Here is a 17,225-nt window from a genome sequence, read left to right on the forward strand (position 1 = left end):
AGATAAGTTGTTTACATTTATTCTGAATAGTCAGTAACTTCAGGACAGCCGTTGAGAAGTATTTTTTACAAGTCTAACCGATTTGTACCGGAAAAAAAGACAGAAATCCTGTATTACTTTTTTCTTGAAGATTTACAACATTGTAATTGGGAGTTTTACAACATTGTAAGTTTTATGATTTTTTTCGTCGAAAACAAGTCTGGTGTATTTCAATGCATTGAGTTTTGTGTTCGAAAAGAATTCTGTTGCTTTGAGTCTCGGAGTAAATAGGCACTGAATAATTCAAAAGTAAAGTGCGCAATAAACAATAAAACAATCGAGCGAAATGACCGAAGAAATTGCATACATATATAAACATTAGAAAATAGATTCACTTAAAAAACTTTATTTATTAGTTTTGACTGTACCATATAATATGCTGGGATATATATATATATATAGTAGGCAGGGGGCAGATGGGAAACATTTTATTTTATGTTCTCGTGCTATTTGGTAGTAAACAAAGAACGTTTTAAGAATTATAAAACTGTATCGTCACAACTCCCATAGACCGTTGTTGTTGTTAATTGTTTAAAACACGATCAGGATATTTGGATACCATGTGCTAAAGGTGTCCCGCCTTACCCCACCCTACTACTTCTATAGACAGTTGTTGTTTTTTTAAACCCCGCAGGCGTCCCGTCTTCTCTCAGCCTACTCGAAAATACTGTTTTTTGAATCATGTCTGAGTGTATTAAAATTTTACAGACTTACAAATTCTATCCGTCGCCACTGGTAGTTCTATTTTACAGAGACCGTGCATGAGAGTTTCTTAGTTGAAAAAAAATGTTTGTTTTTTTCTTTTTATAAAACCTTTCCAGACGAAGAGGGAATTTCATTTGCATCGACTAATTGCTTTAACGATCACATTTCAGTCGGCAGTCAAAGAGCAGACGTTACCAGGAACGTTTTAAAGGGGTGAGGCTCTTCCATGCACCGAAGATAACATTGTGGAATACTGTTATTATGAATAACACGAACAACATGCGGCTTCAGCCGTACAGCAGGTAAGATATAATTAAAATATAAAAATATAATTTTTGTTTAATATTTGTAGCGTTGTTTTACACTCGTAATATAACAAAACTTAGTTTCGTACAAGATGTTGTTTGGAACCAACTTTGGCTTGAAATGTTTGTGATGTACATTGTAGAGTTGGGTGAGGCAAGTTGGGACACCTTTTCATTTTATTTTTTCGTCCCATTTTGTAGTAAACAAAGAACATTCAAAGAGTTATAAAACCCTATCTTTACGATTGCCATATACCGTTGTTAATTGTTCAAAACACGATCAGGGTATTTGGATATTATGTGCTAAAGGTGTGCCTTCTTTTCCATCCTTCTTTACATGGCATATACATTTAGGTGTATTTTTTTGAGCTTGATAGTCGGTCGAATCGCTTTACATCCACCGTGTGAAACAGTGTGTTTGTAAAATCAAAGCACTTTGTTGATTAGGCACCAAATCGCGAGGAAAGGAAACTGCTTTCTTTCACTTCGCCCAGTAATTATGTAAAAAACGTATGCCCATTCAACACAGCCCAAAAATTGCAAATAATTGTGGTTTTCCAATTACAGTCGCTTGGGACGTGATTAGGGTGGGCAGGTGCGGTTTATGTATGCCACCGATGCGGGGTCGTACAGGTCCCAATTATAATTAGCTTAATGCACCGTGCTGTGGCGTACACGAGGGCTGTATTGGTTATACTGGTCGCATTGGAGTATTGATTACCAGACGAAGTTCGTGTTCGCCTCACTGGTTTGTGCGCCCTTCTTTCCCACTTGGATTGCGCCTGATCGGATCACGCGTCACTTTTTCTGCTCCGCCAAGCGAACCTATGCGGCAGATGACAATATCGCGGTCTAGTAATATCGGTCAAGCTTATATGTGAGGAGTTAAGTACCAGTAGTGAATCAAAACAAAAAAGATTTCTACCAGAGACAGAAAAAACGTCCAAAATGCCGCTACGAAAAAAGAAACGAGTTTCAGCTCTGCAGGCGCTCGCAATGTGAGTATTTTAGATATGTACACTATCAGATGTCATGTCTACTTTCTTTTTCTGATGCCCTTCCGATGAATTTTGTTTTTCACTATAGCATAGATATTCTTTGTAAGTTTACTATCGCGCTGTTTAATGATGGCCATCGATTGCGAGGCAAGCTAACGTTGCTAGCATCTAATACACAATTACTTTTAACTGAGTAAGTTAATAGAGTAGGACAAGGGTTATTTAAACTGTACTTTTCGTTTTAAGGGTTTTTATATGATGAAAATGGACAGCCTACGTGTATTACGAAGCTGGCCACAGATATAATGTTTGAATTATTTAATATTTCGCTTCGCTTAAAATTTTAATGAGCGGTAAAGAACAACAGGCGTGTCGAAATAGATGACCCGGATGCAGCAAATATGGGATACAAAGCAATATCAACAAAAACAAAACACATGGAAATGAATGCTATATAGTAGGGTGGGGGAGGATGGGACATCTTTTCATTCTATTTTCTCGTCCCATTTGGTAGTAAACAAAGAACATTCAAAGAATTATGAAACCGTATCCTTACGAGCCCCATTAAACGTTGTTAATATTTTAAAACACGATCAGAATATTTGGACATTATGTGCTAAATGTGTTTCGTTTTACCTAACAGTACTATATGACAACTATGAATACTCACAGAAAACAAAAACTTTCGAAAGATTTTTTCCATGGGATGCGAAAATTACTCTAAAAAAGATATATCTGATTTGTTGCCGAATGCACACATTGATTATATATTGAAAACCAACTGTCAAAAACATCGAATAACTTTATTGGTGATTATATGGACGTATAATCTCTATTTAGGTTCAGGCAAAATCGTTGAAACTTACAGCATGGTGGCATTAAGAATAATATGAATAACTTTAATTGTCTCTTCGATTACGGTACCGAAGATTTTGAAATATTTTAAATCAAAAGATAGATACCGACAAAAAAATTGTTAAAACACGCTTACAGTTAAAACATATTTACATTTAATTATAGACGATTATAAGCGTGGTCGCTATTCCTTTAACGTATAAAATACGCATTGATGAGTGCAGGTTAAAAGCAAACGGTTATTCTTGATCGTTTTTATAGTAGGGTGGGAGAAGATGGGACATCGTTTTATAGGAAACCCCCCCATTTGGTAGTAAACAAAGAACATTCAAAAAATTATAAAATTGTGTCCTTACGGCTCCTATAAAACGTTGTTGAATTAAAACACGATCAGGATATTTGGATATTATGTGCTAAATGTGACCCATCTTTCCCCACCCTACTATATAATTAATTCTGTGTCGCCACTAGAGTTTTTTCGGTATGCGCGCTTACGTAAAACAATTGGACATGTCATAGCAATGATCTGATTCCCCGTTTAATGAGACGGAAGATGTCAACATACCTCTGATGCGTGTATGCTTCCATAAATCCCGAAATTCCCTGCGCGGACATTGGTATTATACTGTCGCTTGTATGGTGTATGTTACTTATGATTTATGGTTGGTCGGCCGCATTTAACCTCGACCTTAAAGCGTACATGCTTGTAGAAAATCGCCATTCGATACGTGAGAAAGCTTCAAGACTTATCTTGCAGGTCGTACATGTTGATGCGTATAGATAAAGCATCTGCTGCGGGTATGTTGTATATACGCTATACTGAGGTGTTTGAAAGCAGGATTGGTATTATTGACTTTGGTGGCATTGCTTTTAAAGGATTCCGGTTGATCTTACGTATTCTCTGTGTCCGTTAACACGTGTCCTAAAAATCGATTTTAATTTGGCACCGCATAAAGTATAGTTAACCTTAATTTCGAGATAACACGTTCGAAAATCGAACTGTTTTTACGATCGAACAAGCACTGTACATGAGATAGAGGCAGACGGGATGTATTTTAGCATTGAAGATGTACGTTTGTTAGAATCGACAGTGTATAGGTAGTCTAAAGAGCATGCGATATAGCTACATTACAAATTCGAGAATTTTGTCTTTATATTGCCGCAGACGTGTCAGATGTATATATAGTAGGGCGGGGGAAGATGGGACACCTTTAGCACATAATATTCAAATATCCTATGTTTTAAACAACTAACAACGATCTATGGGAGTTGTAAGAATACATTTTTATAATTCCTTGAATGTTCTTTGTTAACTACCAAATGGCATGAGAAAATGTAATGAAAAACTGTCCATCTTACTCCACCATACTATATATTTTCTTGATATGCGTTTGCATATTATGGAAAATGAATGCGTTTGTACGATTTGTAATAAACCTAATTGCGATCTTAAAATAGAGCCAGGGACAGCTGAGGTATATATAAATATATATATGTATATGTATGTGTGTATTGAGAAGGTGAATACGTTATGTCAAATACATGCGCATATACTCTGGAACAAACATGCGGTCGATGTGCTGTTTCACGGAAGGTTAGGTCGTTTTAGAAGGTGCCAGGTCCAATCTTGTATATAGCGTGACAGGCTGCACGACTCCCGTGGGCCCTGTTATGAGAAAATAGGAAAATTTTGTATGGTCGCAGAAAAGGTGTTTTAAACAGACTCAGCAAAAGTTTGTGTGTGCTGGTGCAGCTTATAGCATTGAATAATTCATGCAATTAAACTAACCCGTCATTAGGCTTCTGAAATATACCAAATTCCCTCTTCCGTGTAGAATGAATTTTTAAAAAATTACTATTAATATTGGAATTACACAAAACCCATGAATGACTTCGGATTTTCTGTTTTATATCTCCGCATATTCGCAGGGTTTATTATATGTGTTTGCAACCTTATTACGATCTCGGTAAAACATTGGCATGAGGCGTAGAAGAGGACGACGACTTCAACGTAACAGGTTTTCGGGTTTATCATACAGTAGGGTGGGGTAAGATGGGACACCTTTAACACATAATAACCAAATATCCTGATCGTGTTTTAAACAGTCAACACCGGTCTATGGTAGTCGTGAGGACACGGTTTTATAATTCTTTAAATGTTTTTTGTTTACTACCAAATGGGACGCGTAAATACAGTCAAAAAGTGTCCCATCTCTCCCCACCCTACTATATATTCTTGAACTTTTTGTACCTGAAGTTGGTTCTTGAGTCTAAGGGTGTTCGTAAGGCAAGAGTTGTCTCAAAGGCGGTCTTTTCGGTTTTTATTAGAGTATAGTAGGGTGGGGAAAGATGGGACACCTTTTTATACATTTCACGTTTTTTTTATTCTGTTTTCTTGTCTCTCATGTCTTAAAACACGATCAGGTTATTTGAATATTATGTGCTAAAAGTGTCCCGACTTACCCCACAGTACTATATAAAGTAATTTTGTTTTTAACTCAAATACGACAAGGAGGTGTTAATACAAAGTAGTAACAGATAAGACATAGTAAAAAACAGCCTTCCAAACGTGCCTTTTGTTAAAAAAAAGATACACAACTGATTGAGCAAGACAGGCGCTGATACACGTTGAGTTAAACAAGTTGAGCATTCTCGTTGAGTTACTTTGTCGATTTGTTTTTCCAATTCGTGGTGTATAAAACTTGCGAATTATAAGCCGTATGCGTTTTACAAATGGCCCGTGTGATTTTCTAGCGTGATTTTTACAGGGGTGATTTTTTCAGGTATTCCGGGGGATCCATGTCGGTACCGGTGACCAAGTTTTCCTTGCGAATGTACGGCAGTCAAAAGGCGGTCGAGCAGGAACAAAAACGACAGGAGAGCGCTGGTTCATTCGTCATACATCCGTACTCAAACTTCAGGTAAGGTTTAAAAAATATGTGTTACATTACCGGCGCCGTAGCACAATGTTTAACGCTCATGCGTCTAACGCAGAGGTAATGGGTTCAAAGCTCGTCGTTGCTACCGTTGTTCGTTTACTTGTTTTCTTAGGCAACGCACCCAAAAGTGTAATTTCTCCAACCCAGTAATCATTAATCGGCCGTTTAAATTATTAGCCATATATAACAACATACACGAGGTGTATGAAACAGAACACCTCGTGTTTAACCACTGTCGTTTTCCGGCCACGCGAAAATAAAGCTTACATTTATTCATTACATTCATTATTCAAATGCATGATTTTCAAAATTCCAAAATTATGAATAGCATAATATATAATATATTAATTAGTAACTCGTTTTAAAAGGGGCTCTCAACTTAGTGTCATGTATGCTTCACTGCAAGTCAGTTCTATAATAAACGTGATTAATTCTTCGATTTTTGGCAAGCCGAATGCGGCTGCCTGGATTACACACGTCGTTATATTATCGATATGCCGAATAGCAATGATATTTTGCAACCGTCACAATTTCGATTTTTTTAATTACTCTTTCCACCTGTAGGTTCTATTGGGATTTCTTTACCTTAATTCTGCTGCTTATTAGTATGATTATTATCCCGGTGGCAATCACGTTCTTTAACGACGAGATGCGAACGGATTCCGGGTGGATTGCGTTTAACCTTTGCCTGGATTTCTGGTAAGGTTTATATAGTATAGGGTTAGTAGGGTAGGGAAAGATGGGACACCCGATGGTGTTTTAAAGAATCAACAACAGTCTATGGGAGTCGTGAGGATACGGTTTTATAATTCTTTGAATGTTTCTTTGTTTACTACCAAAGTGGACGAGAAAATAGAATGAACGAGTGTCCCAACTTCCCCCACCCTACTAAATGTCAAGTCTTTAAAAAAAACTACACCAGTCAGTGAATTCATTTGGTCATGTCCCATCTTCCCCCAAACTACAATATTTAAACTTGCTAAAACAGTTTTTTTATTCAGGTTTTTAAGTGATATTATTATGAACTTCCATACTGGTATTATTGTGGAATATGGAGACGGAGACGTCGTTTTAGATCTGCCCACAATTAGAAGCCGTTACCTTCGATCCTGGTTCGTTATCGATCTCATTTCGACGCTCCCCGTCGATTACCTGCTACAGGTTCTTTAATGAATTAAGTAGTCAGATACAAGGCTTGGTAATGGGTTCGCCTGCTTGTTTCTCGTTCGGCCGTGAAATACACAGTCAATACGACCCATATAGTAGGGTGGGGAAAGACTGGACACCTTTAGCACACAATATCTTAATATCCTAAACATGTTTTAAACAATTAACAACGGTTTATGGAAGTCGTGAGGATACGGTTTTATTTATATATTTATATTTCTTTGAATGCTCTTTGTTTACTACCAAATGTGACAAGAAAATAGAATGATAATGTGTCCCATCTTCCCCCACCCCACCATATAACCATGCTATTAACACTTAAATTAGCCGGGAAATTGAATGCACTGAAGCCTATATTGTGTGAAGTGATTAAATGTAGATCGATTTTGAATGAGATTCGAATTTAATGGATGTTCTAAACGCAGTTAACTAGCGGATCGTCAGCCAGTGCAAGCGCATCCAGAGCGATGAAACTTGTTCGGTTTGCGAAGATCATTAGCTTGCTACGGTTGCTAAGAATTTCACGTTTAATTAGATACGTGCATCAATGGGAACATGTAAGTTAGGTTTTGGGAATAAGTTTTGTTTTATTAATTTTTTTATAGTGGGGAAAGAGGGGACATTCTTTTTTTTTTGTCCCACTCGGTAGTAAACATAGAACATTCAAAGAAATATGAAACCGTTTTCTCACGACTCCCATAGACCGTTGTTAATTTTAAAACACGATCAAGATATTTGGGTATTGTGTGCTAAAGGTGTCCCGTCTTACCCCTACCGACTATATTATGTCCGATCTCTAAAAGAAACTGCAGCAGTACAAGCCGTAAATCTATTCAGTCAATAAAATTTTTAAATTGAAATTTTATTGGAAACTTTACGTTTATACTTACTTTTACCTTAATAAGAAAATATACTTTTTTAAACGTAAACAACTGCAACGAACCACCAGCAGAAGCAATATTGATTTTTGTATACGCGGAATGACTTCTTAAGATTTGGTACGTTCCAATGTATATGTCTTCTCATGCCAACCGACACACAATTTCCGGTTTTAAATTGTCGTATGAAACATGTGACTGAAAATAATATATCTGCGCTCTTTCAAAACTACAATACTGTTACTGCAGTTGTAGAGTTTCCAAAGGACGTAACATGTGGTTTAATCTTCAGGGTGGTTATCTAGAAACTGCCTTGGAATCTCTGTTACGTAAACATACTTTTAATAAGGTTTAACTGATGCGCAATCTTTAGATAATATAGTAGGGTGGGGGAAGTTGGGACACATTTTAACTCCATTTTCTCGTCCAATGTGGTAGTAAACAAGGAACTTTCAAAGAATTATAAAACTATGTGCCCAAGACTCCCATAGACCGTTGTTAACTGTTTAAAACACGATCAGGATATTCGGATATTATGCGCGGAAGGTGTCCCATCTTCCCCCATCCTATTATACTTTTAAAGTCTTATAGTGCTGTGGTAGGAGATGGACACATTTAGCACATAATATCCAAATATCCTGGTCGTATTATAAACAAATAACAACGGTATATGGGAGCCGTGAGGTTACAGTTTTACATTTCTTTAAATGTTTTACTGCTAAATGGGACCAGAAAAAGAATCTTCTCCCACCCCATCATATTTCTTTACTTTGGTCTCTGGTTTTGGAAAATAAAATTAACATATAGTAAGGTGGGGGAAGTTGGACACCTTTTCATTCTATTTTCTCGTCACATTTGGTATAGTAAACAAAGAACATTTAAAGAATTATTAAACCGCATGCTCATGACTCCAAAAGACCGTTGTTAAGTGTTTAAAACACGATCAGGATATTTGGATATTATGTGCTAAAGGTGTCCCATCTTTCCCTATCCTACTATATATTTCTTTTACTTTGGTCTCTGGTTTTTGAAAAAAAATCTTACAACTCTGTTCCAGATCGTGGGTATGCAGTACGACTTAGCAGTCGCAGCTGTGCGGATTTTCAACCTTGTATGCTTAATGTTGCTGATCGGTCATTGGAATGGGTGTCTCCAGTTCCTGATACCAATGCTTCATAATTATCCTGCGGATTCCTGGATCGTTATCGACAAGTTGGTGGTAAGTATGGAAAAATAAAACCGATTTTCGAACTTAGATTTTGACCTGGATAAATAAAAGATGGACATATGAAAAATTTATGCTCAATGGCATTTGGATAATAAGCCTTAAGCAATCTCTAACATATGTGGGCATAGTTTTAGTGGTTGCGTATGGCCTATATATATAGGTGTACTTTATTTTCAACGCAGCCTATGCTGATTACTACAGATATTTCTTGAATTTCCTGTCAAAAACAAAGGTCCATTAATCAAAATTTTAGAGTTGGTGCATTTCCCGTTTTGTTACCATAAATATTTTTTTCCTGGGATGGGGTATATCGGCCAGTATGTCTTCTGTTTACTTGCTGTACTGAGGTATACAGTAAGGTGGGGAAAGATGGGACATCTTTTCATTCTATTTTCTCCTCCCATTTAGAAGTAAACAAAAAATAGGAATTAGAGTATCCTCACGACTCCCACATACCGCTGTTAGTTGTTTAAAACACGAAAAATATATTTGGATATTAGGTGCTAAAGGTGTCCCATTTTGCCCCACAGTACTGTATGTCTTTCTTAGAGTACTATATAATGCAGAAATCGTAGTTAACACCGCAGTGTTCTAACATATGGTATGGTGGGGGAAGATGGGACACCTTTTCATTCTGTTTTTCTTGTCCCATTTGGTGGTAAAACAAAGACCATTCGAGGAATTATTGAACCGTGTGCTTTCGTCTCCCACAGGCCGCTGTTAATTGTTTAAAACACGATCAGGACATTTGAATATTATGTACTATAGGTGTCCCATCTTACCCCACCTCACTATATTCATTCAAAATAAAACGTCCATAAGAAATTCTATGTGGCCATGCATATAGTGTCACTGCGTAATAAGTGAAATTGTATTCCTATACGAGTTAAAGATTATTGACTCGAGCAGCTGATTTGCATACAGTAGGGTGTGGAAAGATGGGACACCTTTTTGTTCTATTTTCTTGTCCCATTTAATTGGAAACAAAAAACATTTAAAAAATTATAAAACCGTATTTTCACGACTTTCGTAGAACGTTGTTAATTGTTTAAAACACGATTGGAATATTTGGACATTGTGCGCTATAGGCGTCCCATCTCCGCCCATCCTACTATGTATATCGATCACCAATAACACGCTCTCGAAATGGCAATAAAGTTAAAGGGGCTGGGACAATCACTGTATCGACAGTACCGACTGGGACGATCACTATACCGACACGTTTTTAAACCAGAATGTGGCTAAACCACTTGAAAAAGTACAATATGTAGAAAATATCGTTCCCAACTTAGTGTGTAGCGCTTCATTTCGAGATCAGTTTCGCATTTATGACAGCGTTTGATATATCCAATATCCTGATAGTGTTTTAAACAATTAAAAACGGTCAACGAGAGCCGTGAAGGTACGGTTTTATATTTCTTTGAATTTTCTTTGTAATGTGACGGTAACAAGAAAATGAAAGCGTATCCCATCGTTCCCCACCCTGCAATTACAATGCAGACGTATTACTTGCCTGTTTTTAGTAAGTTTTTATCGTAAAACGCGTCTTATAAGCTAAATACATGTGACGATTTACCTTATACATTACTGTTTGTATAGGGAAAGCCATGGGCCGAGCAATACTCGTGGAGCATGTTCAAAGCAATGTCACACATGTTGTGTATAGGGTACGGCCAACAACCACCCAAGAACTTGATGGATTTGTGGATGACGATGCTCTCAATGGTTTCTGGTACGTTGTTATTTTATTTTCTGAGGTACCGGTTGTTATGTCATTTCCTACTGTACTGGTCGATACGCAAAGAAAATTTAATTTGCTTTGGGAACTGTATACTATATAAGATCGTTGCGCTACATAGTTGCTTGGGACATCTTTTCGCTTTAGCCATGCACAGTACTGTATATTGATCCGTTCTTACCACGTACAGCGTTTAGCTGATACATCTTACTTGGTTGGCATTCATGCGAAATCGTTTAGCAAAATAAAGTTCACGGCCAGTTTATAACTGCAACGATTAGAAAGTATTTGGAAATTAATTAAGTTCAAAACGGAATTACCTTCTATGAGTTAAAACAAGCTGAAAATATTTTAAAAAAACGCGGGACCCGTTTCGAGGCCTTGGGCAAAAGGGTGGGGAAAGTTGGAACACACTTTTAACTATTTTACCGTCTCATTTGGTAGTAAACAAAGAACATTCAAAGAATTTTAAAATCGTATCCCTGCGACTTCCATAGACCGTTGTTAATTGTTTAAAACGCGATCAGGATATTATAGGCTGAAGGTGTCCCGTCTCCCCCCACCCTACTATAATCAATATGCCTCAGTGGAAACGACTGCACTGTACAATGTTTGATTTCATTTCAGGTGCTGTATGTTTCGCCATGTTCATTGGTCATGCCACGGCATTAATACAGTCTATGGATTCATCCAAGCGACAATACAAGGAAAAGGTAGAAGCGAAATATAAATAACGTTTCATTGATTTTAAGGCAAAACCTTAATTGGAGCAAAAAAAGCATTATTTGCAAATTTTAAACAAAGCATTCATTAAAACACCAGATGGTCTAATTATATATCTTTTGCGGCCGTCTTACCGCATACGATGTTTCTATTGACGCTACTTGTGAAGTCTTAACCGACGTTGTTCTCAATCCTCGTGATAATTTTCTGTATTGATTTAACACTATAAAGGATAGGTTTTTAAGGGTGGGAATCCTGAACTCTTAGGTAATTAGTATATCTCCTGTTTTTAATTACTGTAGAATCTCATGTTTTCTGTTTATATAGAGTAGGGAGGGGGGAGATGGGAAAACGTTTTTTATTTGTCCCATTTGGTAGTAAACAAAAACCACTCAAAAGAATTATAAAACCGTATCCTCACGACTCCCATAAACCATTGTTAATTGTTAAAACACGATCAGGATATTTAGATATTATGTCCCAAAGGTGTCCCGTCTTCCCACACATTACTATATACTTCAAGTTTAATGCGATGGCCGCAATTCACTTAAAACTTAATCTCTCTGCAGTATATGCAAGTGAAGGAATACATGCGGTTCAGAAGGCTTCCAAAAACGTTGCGGTCAAAGGTGTATGAATATTACGAAAACCGGTTCCAAGGCAAAATGTTCGACGAGAACGGAATACTCAGTGAACTCTCAACTAATTTACGAGAGGTAGGGCATTTTAAATTAAAGCTGATTTTTAACTAAATTTTAGGGGTTAACAAGATTAACTTAATTGACTTAAATCTTGTATAAACACCCGGTAGAATGTTTGGTGCTAGAAATCTAGAATATATATCTTGACATTTTTAAATGCATTGTATAAAGTTCTCTATGAAGTAACCCAATATGAAAATCAATCATAACCGAATTAAATGACAAATTACGTGCAGTGGATCAGTGGCTATACATCATTTGCATTGTAAACAAAAGATACTATAGTTTCTAAGTTTTTTGAAACCGCTATACCTTCGTGTCTGCCTTGGGCAAGACCAATAACGGTATACTTGCCCAAGCCAAAGGAATGTGTGTCTCTGAGGGAATGGATTTTTGTATAAAAAAAACAACAATTAGTCACAAAGTTGCATACGTAATAATGGTGATTTGTAAGCGGGCTCGGGGTGTAACAGAACTCCCCTAGTATAGCGACGGTCGTTGCTCCGCTACGCGAGGATAAAACGGTTATCAAGCCACACTGTTAATAACAAATTTTATAAATTTTCAGGAAGTTGTTAACTTTAACTGTCGCCATCTTGTAGCTTCAGTTCCATTCTTTAGCAACGCGGAATCCGATTTTGTAACCGAAGTCGTTCAGAAGCTCAAGTACGAGGTGTTTCAACCGAAAGGCAAGATTGTTATAGTTTTCTGGTTAAGTGTTTTCGAAAATTCAAATGTGTAATCGAGACTGTATTCCACGTTCCCCATAATCGTAATTTAATATATTATGTTACATATCGCTCAAAGTTAAATTAAGGTTCACAGTAACACATACGCATCCCGTTTCTCCAGTGTTTTTTTTTATACAGTATAGGGTCGGAGATGGGACACCTTTTAAATCCATTTTCCCGTCCCATTTAGTATAGTAAACAAAAAACATTCAAAGAGTTATAAAACTATATTCTCACGACTCACATAGACCGTTTTTAAATGTTTAAAATACGATCGGGATATTTGGATAATATATGCCAAAGGTACCGTCCCATCTTACCCCAATGTACTACATAATAAAGTAGGGTGGGGGAAGATGGGACACCTTTAGCACGTAATATCCGAATATCCCGATCGTGTTCAGGAACAATTAACAGTAGTTTACAGGAGTCGTGAGGATACGGTTTTAAATTTTTTTGAATTGTTTTTATTTACTACCAAACGGGCCATAAAATAGAATAAAAATGTGTCCCATCTTCCCCCACTGTACTATATATGTCACATACTGCACGATTAACTTCAACTTGGTTTAAGTTAAGGTATTTTATCATTAGATGTGATTGTCAGAGAAGGCGAGATCGGAAAGAAGATGTATTTCATTCAACATGGTCTTGTGGAAGTGAAGAACAGCCATAGATCTGAACCAATTAAACAATTATCAGATGGATCCTACTTTGGGGGTAGGGAACTATATCGGCGGTTAAATACCACGGCTGTGCTGTATATGGCATGCCGGTGGTTAATTACATTAGTCATGGCCATGATTGACAGTTAGGTCTTTTTATTTGGACATTTATATGACCCTCGAAAACTTGTTCTTGTTGTTGAGCACGTGTGTTCTCTTATACCTCTTTTTCCACCATTGAACAAAATAATGTTGTATTCGTATAACACTGTTAATACAATAGCAACCGCCTTTTCCACGCATTTAGTTAAACCTGGAAACACTTTAGACAATTATTGTAACATTACTTTTCCTCTGTCATCAAATAGTTACCCCGAAAAAAAGAGATTTTTTTACCGTCTCATCCAGAGTCCCGTCTTATTTCATCCTACTGGAGTACTATAGACATTATTGTTAATGTAAAGTCCAGTAGTCTCAGATTTCAATAACATTATTCGTTTACGCAGAAATATGTCTGCTAATAAATGATAGAAGAGTCGCATCTGTTGAGGCTGTTAGCTACTGTTCCACTTACTCCCTGCACGTCAATGATTTTAATTATTTGCTGAGCGAACACCCAGTTATGAGGAAAACACTAGAAAGAGTTGCAGCCGCTCGCCTTTCCAGTTTAGGTAAGTGAAGTTACAAACTTAACCGTATCAAGTATTAGTCTATGTGTAATACACCAACTAGGGCCTGTTTAAGTCTCAGGTCCCTAAAGTTTTATCGTCATAAACCTCATTCATTTCGGTTTGAAATATAGAACAGAAAATACTACAACATTTATTTTTTTAAACGCTGCATGGCTCTTTAAATAATGTCGTTTGGCTTTTATGTCCACGTACAGTGAATGTGGGGTAAGATGCTGCATGTCCACGTACAGTACTGTGGGGTAAGATGGGATAACTTAAGCACATAATATCCAAATATCCTGATCGTGTTTTAAACAACCGACAATGCTATTTTAGAGTAAAAAGTTGAATGAAAAGGTGTCCCATCTTTCCCCATTCTACTATATATAGGACCACGCTACACAATAATAGTTTTTTAAGATATTGTTATAGAAACTTTTGAAACTGTTGTCTTCTTACAGGTCGCCACAACCCAGTATTGGAGGAAAAAGTAAAAGAATCGACCAACGGCTACTCGAAGTCAAACGAAATCGCCGAAGAGATCGTGCGCCATGACACACAACTTCTAACCGAAAAAGTTCGTGGCGCGTGGAAGTAAACACGAAACGATTCTTGCGTCGAACTGAACTTGGTAACATGTTATCCAATTTTCGCAGGCGGCTTATCTTGGTTCAAGCTGCAATAGACTCAACTTTCGGGAAAGAACTTCGAGCAATGCTAGTTGTAACAGGCTTAGCGTGCGAGAACGAGCATCTCATTGCAATGAATCCCCTTCACGCAGGATAAAAACAAGGTAACTGCACCAAGAGCTTTTCCTACTTCCCTACTTTCACTAATGTCTTTATTATTGTTACTCACTAAAAAGTCACTCCAATATATCCTGATGTTACGGACCTATTGTAGTTACAGCAAGCCGTGAAATGTTTCGTCTAAATTATAAACTAAATAACTGCAAATTCTGCTGCTAAAGTTTAATTTTATGGTTTGCCGTTACATGTGCTGTTTAAAATTTTAATTTCCAGTGTGTCTTTGGGAACTGACATGTCTCACTTTGCGTCCGGATTATTCCCAAGCTCCAGCAAGAGGCAGAGACATAGAACGGTAAGAGACTTATCTTGAATGAATGAATGAATGATGGAAAAAACACGGGTGTTCTGTTTCATACATCTCGTGCCAGCTAACGAATTACCACGTAGGTTACTTTGTAGGTGACTTTTTTTCATTTTTTTATGTGTGGCTGATAATTTGGACAACCTATTAATGATCACTAGGTTGGAGCAATTGCCGTAAAGTGTCTTGTCCAAGGACACATATACGCCCACAAAGTGGGAGCATCTTCCAATAACCCAGCTCTGTAGGTCTTCACCAATTAACATTTTTATTACGTTTTTAGGCCAACAAAGAAGAAGAAATCACTGATATAGAAATGACGAACGATATCGAAAAGTGCGATGACATTTTAGAAGTAACTTGCAAAGAACCGGAATCGCCAAGATCAAAATCTCCACGGCCGTTTCGAAAACCGAAGTTTCTGCAAAATTTGACCTTGCAGAGGTCAAAGTTGTACGAAAGTACAATAAAGGGCAAAGACAGCGTGATAGAATCGTTCCTCAACAATGTTACGAGGCCCAGAAGCAAGCAGCAGTGTCTCTCATCTAACGGTTGCTCTTCCCCACATATTTCAACCGCTAGACGAAGTGCTGCGACCGAGGAAAGAAGTTTTGTCGAGCCGACCATCACAATTGTGAATGTCGAACAGTCAAACGATGAAAATGACAACTGCGACGCAAACGGCACAAGTCATAATAAGAAAATTGTTTTGTCAAAAGCCGATGTACAATGCACTGACCCCCTGAACAACGTATTAAAATTACCTGATTTAAATAACACACCCAAACGAAGCGACAACAAAACTTGCTTGTTAGGAGAATGCTGCCCAAAAGATATTGAATCAAGATGCGAACATATGATCGATGAAATTATCTAGTTAAACGCTATTTTCATTCCTTTTCGGCATGTGTATCGCAGTTAGTGTATATCGTTAGTCACTATACAGTGAGCGGTTTGGTGGTAATATATGATTGATTACACTGTGTACACAACACTGTGAGGCCGTTGACTCATACAGTTGCAACGCGTGTTGCACCAGCCCACGGAGAACAGAGGCACCTTATAAATAGATTCTCTTTCTTTTTCGCGACATTCTTTTGGTACCGTCGCGGTTAGTATATGCTATTATTTGAAGCTGCGAGTTAACCTGTCTGTGTAAAGCAGTTGTAGATTTTTTTACTGAAGTGATGAATAGAATGAGCTGCTAATGTGTAGTTGGTTTATAAAGTGTTTGTTACAGCGGTTGTAAACAGAAAAGATCGCACAGGTAAACGCTAGAAGAAGGCGAGCAAAGTTTTGCCTTTCGATCACAGTGTGGTAATTAAAACTTCATTGCAGAGCTTGGCATTCACGCTACAGTAACCAAAAGACAATTAGATTGCTGTCAGTCAGTAGCAGCTGGTCGTAAATTGAATATATTGCATTGAATAAATACAGTTGACGCGCAGTAGTGCTTAAATACCATATACTTTATTGGTCAAAGTAACAACTGCTATTACGAAAACTATACCGAAGAAATATGTGTTTATTGTTTTGTACGGTTATAGATGTAGCAGACACGTTTATAATGAGTGTTATGGGTTGCAATACCTTTGTGTTTTTCGCGGTATTAATTTGTTAGATGCTAAAAGTGTATTGTTAATTGTTAGATTAAATACCAATATTTGCGCGGTATTAATTAGTGGTTGCTTTTAGATTATATTGTACAATTATTTGACTAACACGCTTTTTTCAATAAAGTTGTGCCAAGGCAACCTTATATTGCCACGACA

At 37.3% G+C, this 17,225-nt stretch overlaps 1 protein-coding gene across 6 annotated transcripts; it reads left to right on the plus strand.

The window, feature by feature from the left end:
• Window positions 1-14: 14 nt before the first annotated feature.
• On the plus strand, window positions 15-16,453 carry LOC149729642 (potassium/sodium hyperpolarization-activated cyclic nucleotide-gated channel 3-like). Of its 6 annotated transcripts, XM_089886084.1 has the most exons (17): window positions 15-165; window positions 915-1,046; window positions 5,686-5,823; window positions 6,406-6,540; window positions 6,843-7,002; window positions 7,434-7,565; window positions 8,944-9,105; window positions 10,714-10,846; window positions 11,480-11,565; window positions 12,145-12,291; window positions 12,845-12,965; window positions 13,602-13,727; window positions 14,179-14,343; window positions 14,805-14,920; window positions 15,000-15,136; window positions 15,366-15,444; window positions 15,737-16,453. In XM_089886084.1, the coding sequence occupies exons 2-17, from the start codon at window positions 1,006-1,008 to the stop codon at window positions 16,328-16,330; spliced, it is 2,472 nt and encodes an 823-aa protein (XP_089742210.1). In that variant the 5' UTR covers window positions 15-165; window positions 915-1,005; the 3' UTR covers window positions 16,331-16,453. The 6 variants fall into 6 exon arrangements, 5 of the variants coding, with proteins under 5 accessions (XP_089742210.1, XP_089742209.1, XP_089742212.1 ...); XM_089886083.1 differs by lacking the exon at window positions 15-165 and having other exon boundaries at window positions 879-1,046; XM_089886082.1 differs by lacking the exons at window positions 15-165; window positions 915-1,046 and adding an exon at window positions 1,656-2,047.
• The last annotated feature ends 772 nt before the right edge of the window (window positions 16,454-17,225 follow it).

Source organism: Ciona robusta, chromosome 10 (assembly GCF_009617815.1).
Source record: "Ciona robusta chromosome 10, ASM961781v2".
In the NCBI taxonomy this organism is placed as follows: Eukaryota; Metazoa; Chordata; class Ascidiacea; order Phlebobranchia; family Cionidae; genus Ciona; species Ciona robusta.